The 16,759-nt window shown below is 40.7% G+C and overlaps 1 protein-coding gene across 1 annotated transcript in view; it reads right to left on the bottom strand.

Annotated features, from left to right (window-relative positions):
• The window catches only part of dcbld1 (discoidin, CUB and LCCL domain containing 1), a 66,685-nt gene that overhangs the window by 42,203 nt on the left and 7,723 nt on the right, over positions 1–16,759 (bottom strand). Inside the window, exons 2-4 of the mRNA XM_080744331.1 lie at positions 10,673–10,888; positions 2,230–2,370; positions 974–1,028 (exon numbers count right to left, since the gene is read on the bottom strand). Of these exons, the coding sequence (XP_080600457.1) occupies positions 974–1,028; positions 2,230–2,370; positions 10,673–10,888 (412 nt within the window). The remainder of the gene's footprint in view (positions 1–973; positions 1,029–2,229; positions 2,371–10,672; positions 10,889–16,759) is intronic.

Here is a 16,759-nt window from a genome sequence, read left to right as displayed (position 1 = left end):
TTAACCACTTGAACTGTCAATACTTAATAAACTTGACCTTTCACTCTGTACTTAGTCTGCTCTTTTCCCCTTCTACACCAAAGATCTTTGCCAAAAATAGCCGATCTACAAGCTCACAACGCCTCGCGCTGTGAGGCGTTGTGAGCTTCTATATCTGCTATTTTTGGCTAAAGTTCTCAGAATATGGATGCTAGGGTTCAAGTGGTTAATATAAAAAAGGTTAAAAAAAGGTTCACTCAAAGATTTGGAGGACCCCCTGTAGACCCCCTGTTGAAGACTCCTGACTTAAGCCCCATGTACTTTGTTGTGCGATAATTAGTAAAAACTCTTTTGGGAAAATCTTGAAAATGTTTTAAAATGATTTAAGACATTTTCATGTTTTGTTCTACACAAATTTTAGTCATATCTCAAGCGAACTTTGAAGGTGCTGCATGTTTCTATTTTACCTTTATAAATTGTGTGGTTTATTGAATGTTGATTTGTGGAGGTTATCTTGTTGAATAACATGCCTTGTGGGCTACAGAGATAATATTAATGTATACAACGCTCCTAAACAGTGGTGCAGTGGTGATTCAATGTTTGGGGGGTCGCGAACGTCGCTCAACACCTACTATACAGGTCTATTGATATGCAAATAGGCTCGTTTCTTTGTTAAAACAGTTGTCGAGGTGTGAACTTGGGGGGTGCGAGACCCTGGCTCAAAAAAGATATGGGTCGTCGGGGGCGCGCGACCCAAGACCACGGCAACACTGCTCCTAAACTCCATTGAAAATCCACATTAGGAATCCATGACGGAGGTAACTTCTGGGGATGGCAAAAAAAACATGATCTTGTAGCACTTTAGCCTTTTTTCCATGTATTTCACATTGGCAGAGCAGACACTGGGTGTTGAGCCCAGCTCCCCATGGTTTTGAGGATCTATTGTTGCATATGTGGAGAACTTGAACAAGTATCTCACCTATACTTTGGATACTTAGGATACTTTGGCGGGGAGAAGTGGCCCCCCATGTCCAGACATGTGAGGAGATCTGTGGGAAGAAGAAGAGACAATAGATGTTAAAAATAGCCTGGCCGCCAGACGTGACAGACAGAAATGACCACATCACAACAACAGGACACCAGCAGCCACAACAACAGGATAGGATAACTACCCTGCTCCACACACACACACACACACACACACACACACACACACACACACACACACACACACACACACACACACACACACACACACACACACACACACACACACACACACACACACACACACACACAGAGTATGGGTGCAAAGTACGGCTGCTCTAGATTCAACTGATGAACGCAAGAAGTGAATACGGTGAACAGTGACCAGTGACACTATTGTTAAAACGTCAAAACTTTTTAGATTTAAATGTGGTGCTTTACTGTGGAGGATTGTGTGGCCCTTACATCAAGTTGAATACATTTAAAACTACATACATTACATACATTACATCTAAGATGCAAATCTTTTGAAATGAAGTTATGAAGTGTTTGTCAGGAATCTTTAAAATCACAGCTCCACTAAGTGCTAAACTCTGTATACTTGGAATTTATCCGAAGAACTTACAACCAGCAAAACTAACCAAAATCTTAGATTTTGGTCTTCTCCAAGCTAGAAGGGTGGTGGCACTATGTTGGGAAAGCGTTGATGCCCCTACGTTGAGGATGTGGCATCGAGAACTCATGAACTCTATTGGACTGGAGAGACTAACGTATATAGTTAGGGGTAGACAGAACGAGTTTGACCAGCTTTGGGAATTATATATGAATGCTACGGAAACAAACACTTAAGGATAGTGCTCATGTTCACAATGGCAATGTGATAGATTCCATTATAGTTTCATCGTTTGACAGCACAATCATCAGTGTATTTTGGATTCATGTCAATTTGTGTTTTCAGATATTTAACCACTTGAACCGTCAATACTTAATAAACTTGACCTTTCGCTCTGTACTTAGTCTGCTCTTTTTTCCCCCTCTACACCAAACCTCTTTGCCGAAAAGAGTCGATCTACAAGCTTGTAGATCTGCTATTTTTGGTTAAAGTTATCAGAATATGGACGTTAGAGTTCAAGTGGTTAATATGAAAAATTTGACCCCCCTGTAGTAACTCTGAGCACCCCCTAGGGGTCCCTGACCCCCTGTTGAGGACCCCTGCTCTAGTGCTTACAGTGCTTCAGTCATTAGTCTCCTACAGACACACACCTTGGTTTTGGACCGTGGAGTAGGAGAGCAGAAAGCCCCTCCCTGAGATGTGCGTCCCGCTGCGGAACTGGACGATGAGCTGGTTGGTGTCCACGTGCAGGTCTATGGGGGGCTTCCTGCTGCCACAGAACGTATCGAAGCCTGGAACACAACATAAAGCACCACCAAGGACGTTAGGAGGACAACGACAAACAGTTGCTTTTATTGAATATGAGAAAGACTCTTGATTACACGTTGTCCTCCCTATACATGGCATGTCATGTTTTTTTTATAACAAGGGTTCATATTTTAGATTGTAATTATAGAAAAGAAAAGATGAGTGTTCAAATGTTTTCAATCACTGCTTTCTATTATTTTAGCGATTTTAGTATTTTGATTTCAGTGGGTGGGGGCATGCGTACAAATGGTTAAATGTGTCTTTTTAGAGACAATAAGCCGGCAATGTCTTTATTACTATTTACACCAGCCCCCATAAGTCACATCTGCCCATGAAAGATTGCAGTGCATCTTGGGAATGGGCTTATTGTGTCATTTAGCCACTTGCAAATGCACATCAAAATCGTTAAAATAACTAAAACGACAGAAAGAAGTAAATGAAAACATTTTAACACTCATCTTTTCTTTTCTCTAAAGACTATCAAAAATAGTCTTTGTTGCAAAAAAACTAAGTTGTCTTACTAAGATTTTCAAAATATTTTGAAAACAGCTGATGTACAAGTTGCGATACATGTGAGCTTGTTAGAATAGCCTCGGTATAAAACAGGGTTAAAGTGGTTAAAGTGATTTCTATGGGGACCACTTGGAAAGACACCTGGGGACCCCCGGACCCCCACTTTGAGAATCAGTGGATTAGAGCTCACAGAGAGAGCTTGATCTGTCCCTGGGAGACCCTCTCCTGAAGCCCCCTCCCCCCAAACACCCTCCCTCTTCTGTCTCCCCCTCGGGGAGAACTGCTACTTCACACATCGCGTGTGTGCATGTGTGTGTGGTGTGCATGTGTGCATGCATGGCTGCGTGCGTCCACGTCAGGGGACAAGAGAAGGCGGCTTCTCTTCTTGCAGTGAAACCTGACTGTAAATAATAATCAGTGAGGACAAGCAAGACAAAATCATTAGAAGTGACATGAGTTTTGACCTGCGTCAAGCCTCAGCCTGACAAGAGGACCAGTATCCATGTCCAGAGTCAGACAATAGGACAGAGGGCTTGCAATTTGTTGGATCTCTCTAGTTTCCTCACACTGTTGCTCACAATCAGTGTGGTCCCATTTAAGAGTAGAAAGTGTGACACCCTGAAAGGGAAGAGTATCATGTTTTTAATGTGCATTTTAGTTCATTGCTGATGATGACTATTATTATTGGTTATTTTTGTAACAATAATATTTAAATTCCCCTTTCTGGCTGTTTCAGCCTACTTCTCTCTGAGTAATCTCTCGAGACAGCCTCAGAGCGCGACAGACCGATAGGTGTCGCCCTTTCTTCTTTGACGATGGGTTCCCAGATTGCTCTCTGACTTACTACAATTCCCATGATGCATTTAGAAGGGAAGCACAGGCCTGGCACATCCGTAGCCAATATGAGTGCCATTATGCCCATTAAGCACAGGGAACAAGGTCAATGTCACCACCACCAAAGACGGTGGCAAAAAAACAGCACGCCAGGCTTGTAGTCATCATGGATTTCACCCCAGCGACAACTTGGGGGCATTTCAGAGATGCAGTAATACTGCTCAGTTTAATGGCTGCTAGTAATTGAACATTAGCCCTACCACAATTTCTGTACAGAGATAATGTAGACTGTATACCATCAAAAGATGATAGTGTTATTTTAATACTTTGTTGAACCCCCATGGATGGAAGCTGGGCTGGGAGAGTAATCCAGGGTTCCCACACATTTTTACCAATTAATTTCCAAAACCTTTCCAGAATATTTAACCAGATTTCCAGGACTATATTATAACAATAATTCAGCTCAATAACGATTCGCTTACTCCTATGCTCAATGCCCAAAGACAGTGGTTTCTTTTCAGGCCGTGATCGAAATAACTTTAATATTTTAACTGGGGACCCCGGCACCCGGCGTTGCGAGGCGTTGTGAGCATGTAGATCAGCTATTTTCACAATTTCTGCCTCTAATATTTGACAATTTGGCCAATGTTTAATTTGTGACAGCAAAATCAATAACCAAAGACAATGCACAGCTAATTTTTCCAGGACCTTCCTATGAGATTAGTGTTAGGGCTCCGCAGATGCAGGAAATTGACAGAGGTTGTAGTTAAGAACCAGTATGGTCCTGACTCATGCCTAGTACCATGTATAACAGGACAGATTTACACACATTACATGAGGTAAAGGGAAAAGTGCGGCATACCCCCAACCCCTCAGTTGTCCGTGATAATATTGACAACATGAAAGAAAGTGGTCCTTGGTGCTAAAAGGGTTGGGGACCCCTGCTGTAGAACCATAAAGACTGGAGCAGCAATGGCTCAGGTGTTGTTTCTGTAATCCGCCTATAGAACTCTCTCCATTAACGGCTACCACATAATCACAACATCCTGGATTTAAATGTGTCTCATGCCCTGGTGTTGCATGTCAGCTTCTTTCTCTGCCCGCGCTTTCCTGACTCCCTCCACTGACTGTACCGTCTAAAAACAATAAATACCTTTAAAAGGTTTTCCAACAAAACACACAAAGCTCATTTTACTTTCAATGAACAGAACATGAATCCTCAGGAGGAGGTGGGGTGTTGAGAGATTCTGAGGACATGGTCAAAGTCCTAACATAAAAGAGCAAAATCTACATGTTGAACTTGATGTTGAGACATTGCTTGTGGCCAGGGGTATCGCACCAAATTCTGGGCCCTGGGTACAAGGGTCCACTCACATTTTGTGCTTTAACTATTGAATGTGCTGCTTGTAGATCTGCTATTTTTGAGAAATCGTGAATGTTTGGGCTTTTTCTTTCTTTTCTTTTTTTTAACCTCTGTTTCTATGTCAGTGATGCTCAAACTTTTTCCTTTCATGTGAAGGACCACCAAAATGATATGTATTTGGCCACAGACCCCCATGTCAAAATATTTAGTTCCAGGGGTCCCCCAGAAGCAAAAAAAAATAAAAAAATAGCAGATCTACAAGCGCAGCACTCGGTGCCGTGCTGTGAGCTTGTAGATCTGCTATTTTTCAATAGCAAAAAGCATAAAATAATGAAGGCCCCTCCACCTTGGGCCCTAGTGACTCAGTCCCACTTTCCCCCCTTGTGACGCCCCTGCTTGTGGCCAGCAGCTGGGTGGGCAGAGAGTTGCTTGGTCAGACGCTGTGAGACCACTGACCAAACCAATGGTCAGACGCTGTGAGACCACTGACCAAACCAAAGCCATTCCTTCTTGCTCAGAGCAGAGCGAGAGAGGTCCAGAATCAGGGTTCACGTCCGGCCGTTACTGTGGTAAACCCAGGGACGTGCTGGCCATTGGGAAAAGCGGGCCAACTCCCGAACGGCCGGTTCATTCCCGGCCAGTCCAGGCCGGCCGGGAATGGGAATTAGGAATTAGGAATTGCCGGGAATAAGGCAAAAGTAAATCGTCACTGTCGGGCAGAAACCTTGTATCTCCAAGTTTCAAATGTATACATTTTTTTTTCGCAAAGCAAAGCCCTGCTTCATCATACAAGGCAGTGCGTTGCAGACTAGTGAAAACAGCAGATCTACAAGCACACAACGCCTTGCGGTGCGAGGCGTTGTGTGCTTGTAGATCGGCTGTTTTCACTAGTTTAAATCATTTTTAAAATGATAAATACAAAACAAACAGTTTTGGACATACAAGGTTTCCACCCGATGACAACAAAATATAATCATGTACAGTAATTGGCCCACTGGCTTGTCACTTGTCATGATCTGAAATGGCAAATCTTTGAGTAGCAGCAGCGCTATAGAGAGAGATCTCTCTCTATAGCGCGCAATGAGGGCCTCTACAACTCTTTTTCCCGGGCTGAATCAGGGGCCCAGCATGTCCCTGGGTAAAACCCTTGTCTTTTTAAATAAACTTTATTGATAATTTGCAGTTTACAGACATTTTTTTTAAAGCATTCATACAAACAAATCCGAAACAGGCATGTCAATATATTAGAATGCAATTACATTGTAAGTACAGGAAAATTATGTAAGGGCATTACTTTTCTTCTTATAAATCCTCCCCTTTTTTTTCTTTCTTTTCTTTTTTTTTTTCCCCCCCCAGCATCTAGCCAAAAATAGGCCTTTAAGTAGAAAGCACATAATAAAGTAGAAAAAATAAAATAGAAATATAATAAATATAAATACATGGTTACAAGCTCAAAAGGTGCCACGGCTTCAGTACGTTTTTTTTCGAGTCCAAAGTTCTTTGTCTCTTCAGCTCAGTGACTATTTGCTTAAAGACCACCTCTCCAGAGGTGGCCTCATTCTTCATTGTCATTACACAGCGGGTGTTCCACAGTTTGTTAACTGTGGTACATACCACAGACCAATAAAAGTCCTGGTCCATGGTTGAAAGAGTCTCTTCAAAAACACCATACATTACTGCGTTATAAGTTATTTTGACTTTAAAACCAATACGGGACATTTCCCCCCAAACATATTGTGACCTGAGACAATCCAGTAGCAGGTGTTCTACTGTTTCGTCTTCGTCACAATAATTGACAAAAGGGTATTTAGCAGTTCTTACATACAAGCTCCACTTGACCACTGCTCTAACGGCCAGTCGCCGTACAGATACCAGCCACATGATATCTCTCTTCTTTTCTGATAAAGTTTTTTCCCAAATATTTTTTAGAAACACCCGCTGCTGTTTGTCATCAAGATTTTTGTATGGAAAAACGCCACCATACAGATCATCACATATGGCACCATAAATGTTTTTGCTAGACATTTCAGTCCAATCTATATTCAAGTGAGCGGAATTACACATTAAATCCCCGTACATTATTTTAAAATAAGGAAGGGAGTTCCTTGCTCTGCCCTTCTTTTTGGTCCAGCTTAAGGCCTCGCCAATCCACATTGCACTTCTTTTAAATCCGGAAGCTACATTTTTACAAAATGAAATTTTAAGTTTTAGTCCCAGGTCAACAGCTCCAAGACCTCCAAAGCGCTTACTTTTATACAAGAGGGTTCTTTTTGTAACCTCCCTGGTGGTTCCCCAAATAAAGTTGACCAATAATTTTTTTTTTTTTTTAAGTGTCTCGTCCTTAGGAGGAAATATGGTTGCTAGGAATAATAATTTGGACACAATACATGATTTTATAATTATAATTTTGGTTTTATAACAGCATGATTTGTGTTCCCATTTCTCTAGTTCTTGTTTTATCTCATTATCTTTGTCATCCCAATTTTCTCCATAGCTATCACTGTTACTGAACTTGATACCCAGGACTGACATCGTTTCACTGTATTTTATATTAACTGTTGGCCGGGCTTCCCTCCTCCCGAACCAGACACCCTCTGTTTTATTATGATTCAGCTTTGACCCTGAGACTTCTTCGTAAAGTGACAAGTGCTCGTTTACAATGTCTAGTTCATTCTGGTTTTTAATTATGATGGTCACATCATCCGCGTAAGCTAAGACGACCACCCTCTCACCACTACTGGTTTTTATACCGGAGAGTCTTTTATCATTTTTAATTCGTTTTAATAAAGGGTTAATCGCTAAAATATAGAGGGCTGCCGACGCAGGACAACCCTGTTTTACTCCCCTCTTAATTTCAAAAGGCTCTGTTAGGACCCCATTTACGTTTACCTGAACTGTGGACTCAGAGTACAGCAATTTAATCAACTTAATGAATTCGTTTTTAAAACCGTATGCTTTTAAGACCTCCCACAAATACTCTCTAGAGATATAATCAAAAGCTTTTTTTTGGTCTAAATTTACAATAAAGAATTCCTCTTTTATATCTCCACTAGTAATATCTCTCATGATCCCCAAATTGTCCCACATGAGCCTGCCCTTAATAGCACATGTTTGTTCTTTTTCAATAAGTTTTTCCAAATCATTATTTAATCTATTCACCACAATTTTTGCAAGTATTTTATAATCTATGTTCATGAGTGTAACATGTCTCCAGTTATCTAAACACTGGGAGGACCCTTTTTTAAAAATCAAAGAGATAATGCCATGATAAAAAGAGGTGTGCATTTGGCCTATCCTGACTCCATCATTATAGGCAGAAGTTAGCAGGTCAACAAGCTCTTCTGTGCATGAGAGGTAGACCTCACTTGGCAGGCCATCTGGGCCTGGACTCTTTCCCTTACTTAATTGCGAGATAGCCTCCCTTACCTCATTTTTAGTAATTTCCCCACCCACAGTTTTAAGGCCAACTTCCCCTAGGTCAATGGAGTCTAGAAAACCATGCAACTTTGTTACATTAACATTCATTTTCCGGTACATTTTTTGGCAGAGTTCTCTTATCGTTTCCCTTTTTTCTTTCTCATCCTCCACTAATTTCCCATTCTCATTTAGAATTGCACTGACATGTTTGTTCTGTAAGTTATTTTTGTGTATACTAATCAAAGTATGAGCATTGCTGGGGCATTCAGAGTCTCCCATGCCTGCCTGTAGGCGGAGGCCATGGGATACATCATTTAATTTGGCCAATTCAGCCTCCATATCACCTAAACGTTCCATATCCACTTCTGATTTATCTTCTTTTGTTTTAAGATCCACGTAGCCAGCCATTAATGCATTATATTTTTCATTTAGCTCCTGATTTAAGATTTTTGATTTAAATTTAAAGAAAAATACTAAGCGCACTTTCATTGCTTCCCATAATTCAAGATATGAATCAGTAAATATATTTAAAGTTTTGGTAACAGCGACCTCTTTCTTTAATTCTGCCAGCACCTCGTAGTTTTTTAAACAGTTCACATTCATCTTCCAAAACCCCTTTTTTTCTGTTTTTCCGAGCTTTAGAAGTGCAACGACAGCCAAGTGGTCTGAATTCACCAAAGCACGTGTTTTATAACTTATTGCAGATATGTTTTCATTAATATAGATGCGGTCTATCCTCGTTCTGACATTTCTGTCAAAACGAGTGTATCCCACGTCAGTCGGCTACAACACCCTGAACACATCATTTATACCACAGTAATCACTCATCTTTTTCAATTCCACACCTTCTCTACGCACCCGGGGATCAGGGATCACATCAGAGATTCTGTCATTAGCCTCGGTATATGCATTAAAATCTCCACATAATACAGTGTAATAACCTACTGTCAACAACTCATATAATCGTTTAAACATTCTTACTTTACGAACTACATCTGGAGGTGTATAAATGTTTATAATCCTCATTTTTAAATTTAAATAAAAACAGTCAATTAATAAGATTCTCCCTGGAATGATTTCTCTTTTCTTTATAATTTCGACCTTACTTTTAAAAAATACAGCTATACCATCGGCCTTATCAAAACCTATAGATATAACACAAGTACCTTTTCCCCACATAGCAGTTACATTAGCAATATCATCTTGAGTTGTCAGTCTTAATTCTTGCGCACATATAATGTCATACGTTGTGCTTACCCTTGTCCACCCCCAGCCCTGTACTTCAGCCCAGTCTGAGTATGTTGAGGGGAGACCAAAAGTATAGTATATTACTAGTATGACGTTTCAGAGCGGCATGCGACCTCGCCCCATCTGGCCAGTGATGTATATCGTACCAGTTACCCACATATGGAGACCCCTGGTACCCATATATGCTATATGGAGATCCATGTACTGTATAAAGTACATCCCTTTTATGCCCATACATGGAGATCCCTGTCTGAACAAGCCACATAGATATGGTCTGTCTTCCTCTATATGGGCATTCCCATATGAAGTCCTGTTAGATATGGGCTTAATATTGAATATCTATCCCCAGGGTTACCACAAATTTTTACCAATGAATTTCCAAAACGTTTCCAAAACTTTTCCAGAATATTTCCAAGACTATATTATAACAATAATTCCGCTCAATAACAAATCGCTTACTCCTATACGCAATGGCTAAAGACAGGTAGTGTATGCCAGTGGTTCTCAACCTTTTCATGCCGTGACCTCAGAAATAATCATATTTTAACTGGGGATCCGGCACCCTGACAAGCACTAAGTTGAGGAATTTTGTATAACACGGTTCTATTGTGAAGATAGCCGATCTACATGCTCACAGTGCCTCGCGTTGCGAGGCGTTGTAATCTGCTATTTTCACAATTTCTGCCTTTAATATTTGACAATTTGGCCAATGTTTAATTTGTCATTTCAGAGGTATTAACAAAATCAATAACCAACGACAATGCATAGCTATTTTTTCCAGGACCCTTGATCAATTCCAAAACCTTTCCAGGACTGGAATTTTTCTTTTCTAATTTCAAAATATTTCCAGGAATTTCATGACCGTGGGAACCCTCTATCCCTCTCTCTCTCTCTCTCTATCTCTCTCTCACCTTGCTCTCCTCCGTATCCCTTCTGGATCCTAACGTAGCTGTACTGGCAGCTCTGTGCCTCCACGTCCAGGTCCCCAAACCTCAGTGCAACCCGCCTGCCCGCGGGCACCTGGATGCGCCACTGACACCAGGTGTGGTTGGGGTAGGTGCGCGGGTAGTTCTTAGAGGACAGGACCCCACTCTCTGGACCCAGCACCGCATGGCCGCAGCCGTCACCTACAGCAGCCAGGAAGACAACAGTTAATCCAACAGATCATGAAAAATAATCTGTTTGAATGAAAATATTATATTATTATTACACTTATATATATTTTTTCAAGTAAATTAGTTAAAAAAAAAATTACAAAAAGAACAAAAATTGCAGTGAATCTATTATTCACAAAGTTTTGCCCAAGCTGCCCGAGGGGTTAATCAGACTTATCGATTATATTATTCGCTTCTTCGATTTTATTGGACATTTTGATTAATGTTAATAATCACAAATAAAATAATCCCTAATTGCATTGCTAAAACAAAACAAAAAACAATGGGAGATTCATTGCATCAGATGAGTTGAGATCTAATTGTATTCAACAGCCAGCTACATAGATAGCGTGATAAAAGGTTTAGTGACAGCAGATAAGTACACCAGTAAGACTCCCTATTACCTAATCAGGAGATAAGCGACCGCCACGTCGCATACACAAACTTTAGAAGGCAATCGGTCGTAGCCAATCAGGAGGGAATATGGGAAATGGGACAGATCCATGTTGATGACGTGACTTTGCGTGATTTTAGGCCAAAATCTGTAGGAGCAGTATCCAAAACGGTGTTTTGCAAAAATCAGCCTGATGGTGGTGCTAGAAGAGGGGCATGTGAGAAATGAGTTGTGATTTGACAGCCAAGGAGTGTGTGTGCAAAGTTTGGCATGGATAGGGGCAATGGTGCCCGAGATAAGAGTAGGGCAAAAGTGTGACGTGACATGACGTGACGTGACGTGACGTGACAGACAGACTGACTGACTGACTGACGGATAGCCGGTGGAGCTTTTCATAGTAACTGCGACCTGACGGTTGCAACAAGTCTTGACAAAACTGTAATCTCAAACTGCAGACATACAGTACAGCAGGTGTTCAAAGTTTAATGGTTAAAATTCATAATAGTTATGCCAGCTTTCTCACAGCAAGAAATGAGACAGAATGCTTCCCCTTGTTCTCTACATGTATACTTTGTCTCCTTCTGTCCATGTGCAGCTTGTGTGAGTGTGACATCCCCAATTAGGGCTGTCACAAGTATTACATAATCGCCTAATCGTGATTATTTGACATTATCGCAATTATTTTGTCATAATCGTCATAATCGTGAATGTTGAAAAATTTCAGAAATAGTGGAAAAAGCAGATCTACAAGCTCGACGCGTTGTGAGCTTGTAGATGGCTATTTCCACTATCAAAGTTATTTTTTAAGTAGTAAGTCGTCAAATATGTCAGTAATTTCTTTGTATATTTAGGTTATGTGTCATATCGGCCATGTACAACTTCAAAGCCTAAAAGCCAAACAGAAATGTAATTGTCAACGACAAAAACACAATTAAATCGTTAATCGCCAATTATTTGAGTGACAATTAATCGTCATGTAAAATGTCATATCGTGACATCCCTATCCCCAATTTGGTTTGGCTTCAATGACTACTACTGATCTGATTATTCCAAGCCATTGGAGCAACTCGCCAAATTCCTGAAATGAGTGGTATTCCATTGTTTCCCATTGAATTCTTCCGTGATTTGAGCGCAAACTAAGCATTGCATGCCAAATGCCTGCCAGTGACCAATGTGGATATAATTCACTTGCAAGAAAGACATTGATCAAATTTCGACACGGCCTTCAATTCCATTTCAGTAAAAGCCAGTCTTGTCCACATTTGTAAAAAAAAGGAAAAAGAAATGGGCTCTTCATTGACTTCACTTGGCAGTCGGCACCCAATACTGCTGCCATGCCCTTGAGCAGACTCACCAGCATCCATGTAGCTGCTAGTATGCTTTACAACTGTGATATGCAAATATTTATTAACCAAATGAACCATTATCTTGAGGGCGAATATTCAGCGCTGATAGTTAGTACAAGCCCACAATGAGGGACCCCCGGGGGACCAACAGAGTATATAGTGTATAAGGGTTAAATGAAACCAGAGCATATCAACAGGGAATCTGCAAATACATACAATCCCAATTCTGCTTCATTGTTCTTCACCCCTCCTTGCCCAAACCCGGTTCCAATAACAGAAATAGCAAATCTATGGATAATTGGCCCGTTGAGCTGAGAAAAACAATAAATAAGAAATCACTTAAGGTAAAGGTTTCATGTTTTCCTACATGGGACTTCCTTGATCAATTCAACAAGGTCTTAATTTATTGAAAATAAGCCTTTTCTCCCTACAATGGAAAACGATAACAGTCTTTAGTCAATATTGAGCTTTTAATCACTTATGGTTCACTGCGTTGTTCCTGGAAAACAGATAGGCCTGCGTTTCCCACCAGCCCAGACCTAAACAGATGTGAGGCAGCACTGGGAGCATATTAGACATTTCTGTGGGAAGACAACATGTCCAGGCGGGTACCAGCCGACTAGCGCAAAATGTGTTTCATATGCAGAGGTTCAGAGCCCCTCAGGGCCCAGTGAAACCCACGGTGAATGACATCAGTTAGAACCTGAACACAGTAGGTGAGCTAGCACCGTCCTTCTTCTGACTAGGGCTGTCACAATTATTACATAATCGCAATTATTTGAGGTAATCGCAATTATTTTGCATAATCCTCATAATCGTTTCCATGTTGAGAAATGTTAATATAGTTAGTAGTTACCTTACCTAACACTTTCAAAAAGTAGTGGAAATAGCAGATCTACAAGCTCACAACACGTCGCGACAGCACTACTAGCATCTTCCGACACCACGGCCCACAAGCTAAAGGCCACGCCCACGACCAAGACGTTTAAAAAAATGTCACCAAGTTGTTTTCAAAACGTTTACCATACACAGTACGGAATTGTCTCAAGAGAAATGTGTGTGTCCACATGAAACCATCCAAAAAGAAGAGTTAGTGTGTAAAAGTTCATTTTCTTCTGTAATATATATACAGTATATTTTAACTTTCATATATTCTAGATTCATTGTGCATGCAGTGAAATATTCAAAACCTTTTTTTGTTTTAACGTCATAAAGCTCATGATAATCCATATCTCAAAATATTAGAATATTACTTCAATCAAAAGAAGGATTTATAATACAGACTAGAAGTTTGCGGCCCGAAAGTCTAGAGTTCAGGCCGCTGCGCGGCCTTCACCGCCATGTTGCGGCAGTGTGGTGTGTAATGGCCAAATATGGGTAATTCTTTTTTTGAGAAAAAAAAGTTTTTTGAGAAAAAAAAGGTTTTTTGAGGAAAAAAAAGTTTTTTGAAAAAAAAAAATTTGAAAAAAAAAAAAAAAAAAATCCCAATTTTTTATTTTTTTTTCAATATTTTTGAAAAATCGTGAAAAAGTCTTAAAAAAGTCTTAAAAATAAAATTTAAAATCCTCCTAAGGTTTTTTGAAAAACCTAAGTTTCTATCATCTATGTCAGTGGGGCTCAAACTTTTTATGTGAAGGACCTCCAAAATTATATGTATTTGCCATGGACCCCCATCTCAAAATATTTAGTTCCAAGGACCCCCCAGAAGCGAAATCTGAGTTACGAATACGAATGTTTGCTTAAAAAATACATATATTCAAAGATTTGCACACATTTTCACGACTTTTCAAAAATAGCAGATTTACAAGCTCGCAGCGCGGCACTCGGTGCCGCACTGTGAGCTTGTATATCTGCTATTTTTCAATAGTTAAAGTATAAAATAATTAAAGCCCCCCTCCACCTTGGGCCCTAGTAACTCAGTCCCACTCCCCCCCCCCCCCCCCCACTTGTGACGCCCCTAGGTGTGTGTGGGGAGAACTTGGCATCAGCCAGGAAATCAAATTCCGACTCACACTGCGTTACGTAGACAATCTAATGTTAGCATTCCTAGGCTGTCCTTGACAAGTGGCTGGCTCCCATGTATTACACAGCAGCAGCCCTCTGCCATGCTAACCACAGCCTGCCATTACACCCAGGTTAAGCCCTCACCTGGGTGTGGTGTCTGCACCAGCAGAGAGAGAGAGAGAGAGAGAGAGAGAGAGAGAGAGAGAGAGAGAGAGAGAGAGAGAGAGAGAGAGAGAGAGAGAGAGAGAGAGAGAGAGAGAGAGAGTGCGTGCGTGTGTCTGCGTGTGTTCAATAGTCAGCACTTATTGCCATGTTTCCCATAGCGTAGCTTTGACACCTGTGACATCACAAAGTTGTGTGTGTGTGTGTGTGTGTGTGTGTGTGTGTGTGTGTGTGTGTGTGTGTGTGTGTGTGTGTGTGTGTGTGTGCGTGCGTGCGTGCGGCAGCACTAGCAGGCATCCTTGGCTCTCATAGCAGCTGTGATCATAGGCTGGATTCCAAGGCCTTTACAGGGAGTCCCGTCCACTTCCCAGACACTACACTACATACTGACATCCTATAACTCTGTTAACTGACACACATGTCACACCTCCAGCTGTTATCAGCTTGTTGCTCCAGTCCATCACTCACTGGACCTGAGACCTGACCAACCACCATGCAGCAACTAGACACACAGAATCAAGCAGCCAAATAACCTATCTATGTGGACTATTCAATAGGCCTGTCCCAATTATTACATAATCTAATCCCAATTATTTGACATAATCGCAATTATTTTGTGATAATCGTCATAATCGTTTACATGTTGAAAAATGTTTATATATGTTCAAACATTAAAAAAAGAAATAGTGGAAATAGCAGATCTACAAGCTCACATGTTGTGAGCTTGTAGATCGTCTATTTCCACTAACAATGTTCTTTTTAAAGTGTAAAGTTGTCAAATATGTCCTTCATTTATTTGTATATTTAGGTCAGGGGTTTTCAAAGTGGGTGACGGGGCACCCTGGGGTGCCGCGACGGCAGTCCAGGGGTGCCGCGAGATCATTTGATAATATTTGGAATTTATTTGGACACTTGGAAAAATATTTAGTATCATTTTAAACTTGAAGTACAGTTATTTTCAGTCACTTCTAACTAAAATGACTATTATCTCAACGTTTTCCTCGCAACATAATCACTAAAATATCATTACAGTAATGTGTCAGGCAGAAACCTCTGTCGCACAAAACTAGTGAAAACAGCCGATCTACAAGCACACTTGTAGATCTGCTGTTTTCACTAGTTTAGTACATTTTATAGATGATAAATATAAAACAGTTTTGAACATACAAGGGTTCCACCCGACAACAACGATATGCAATAAATATGAGGTGCTGGGAGTGAAAATTATAATGTAGGGGTGCCTCGGATTAAAAAAAAAATTCACGGGGTGCCCTGAGACAAAAAAGTTTGGGAACCCCTGATTTAGGTTATGTGTCATATCTGCCATGTGCAACTTCAAGCCAAACAGAAAAGTAAATGTCTACGACAAAAACACAATTAAATCGTGTGTAGTCAAACAATTAAACTATATGGAATCTATGATAAGGTTAGGGGGGATCCCTGCTTCATCTCTCTCAACTAAAGGGATTCTTGGCCTGAAAATGTTGAAGATTGAAGACCCCTGATTTAAAGCATGATCAGATCAATATTTATTCATCACATGTTGGCATGCAACCAATTGAAGTTCATAGAACCACTTCTTGGACATTTTAGTTACAGCAGGCCAATGGTTCTCAAAGTGGCACCTGGAGATCCCCAGGGGCACTTGAGGGGGCTCCCAGCATCATTAACTTTAAAAATGTACGCTCCATCTTTACACAGGCATATGGTGAAGTTATACCCAGAGCTGTGTCTAATCTGTACTCCTATTTGATGGGATCAAACAAGGATTCAACAATATATGTTAAAAATAAATGGAGGAAAAGAGCTGGGGGTGGATATCCCAGAGGAGATGTGTGGGAAATACATCAGACAACAACAAATCAAAAGTATGGAGGGAATTATGGAAGAACCAAATTCGATATTTCCATCACACCCCAAATTAAAAGTAAACAAATT

The sequence above is a fragment of the Nannobrachium achirus genome, assembly GCF_963921795.1.
Source record: "Nannobrachium achirus genome assembly, chromosome: 16".
Lineage (NCBI taxonomy): Eukaryota > Metazoa > Chordata > Actinopteri > Myctophiformes > Myctophidae > Nannobrachium > Nannobrachium achirus.
Note: the sequence above shows the minus strand (reverse complement) of the source record. Positions and strands in the feature narration are given on the sequence as shown.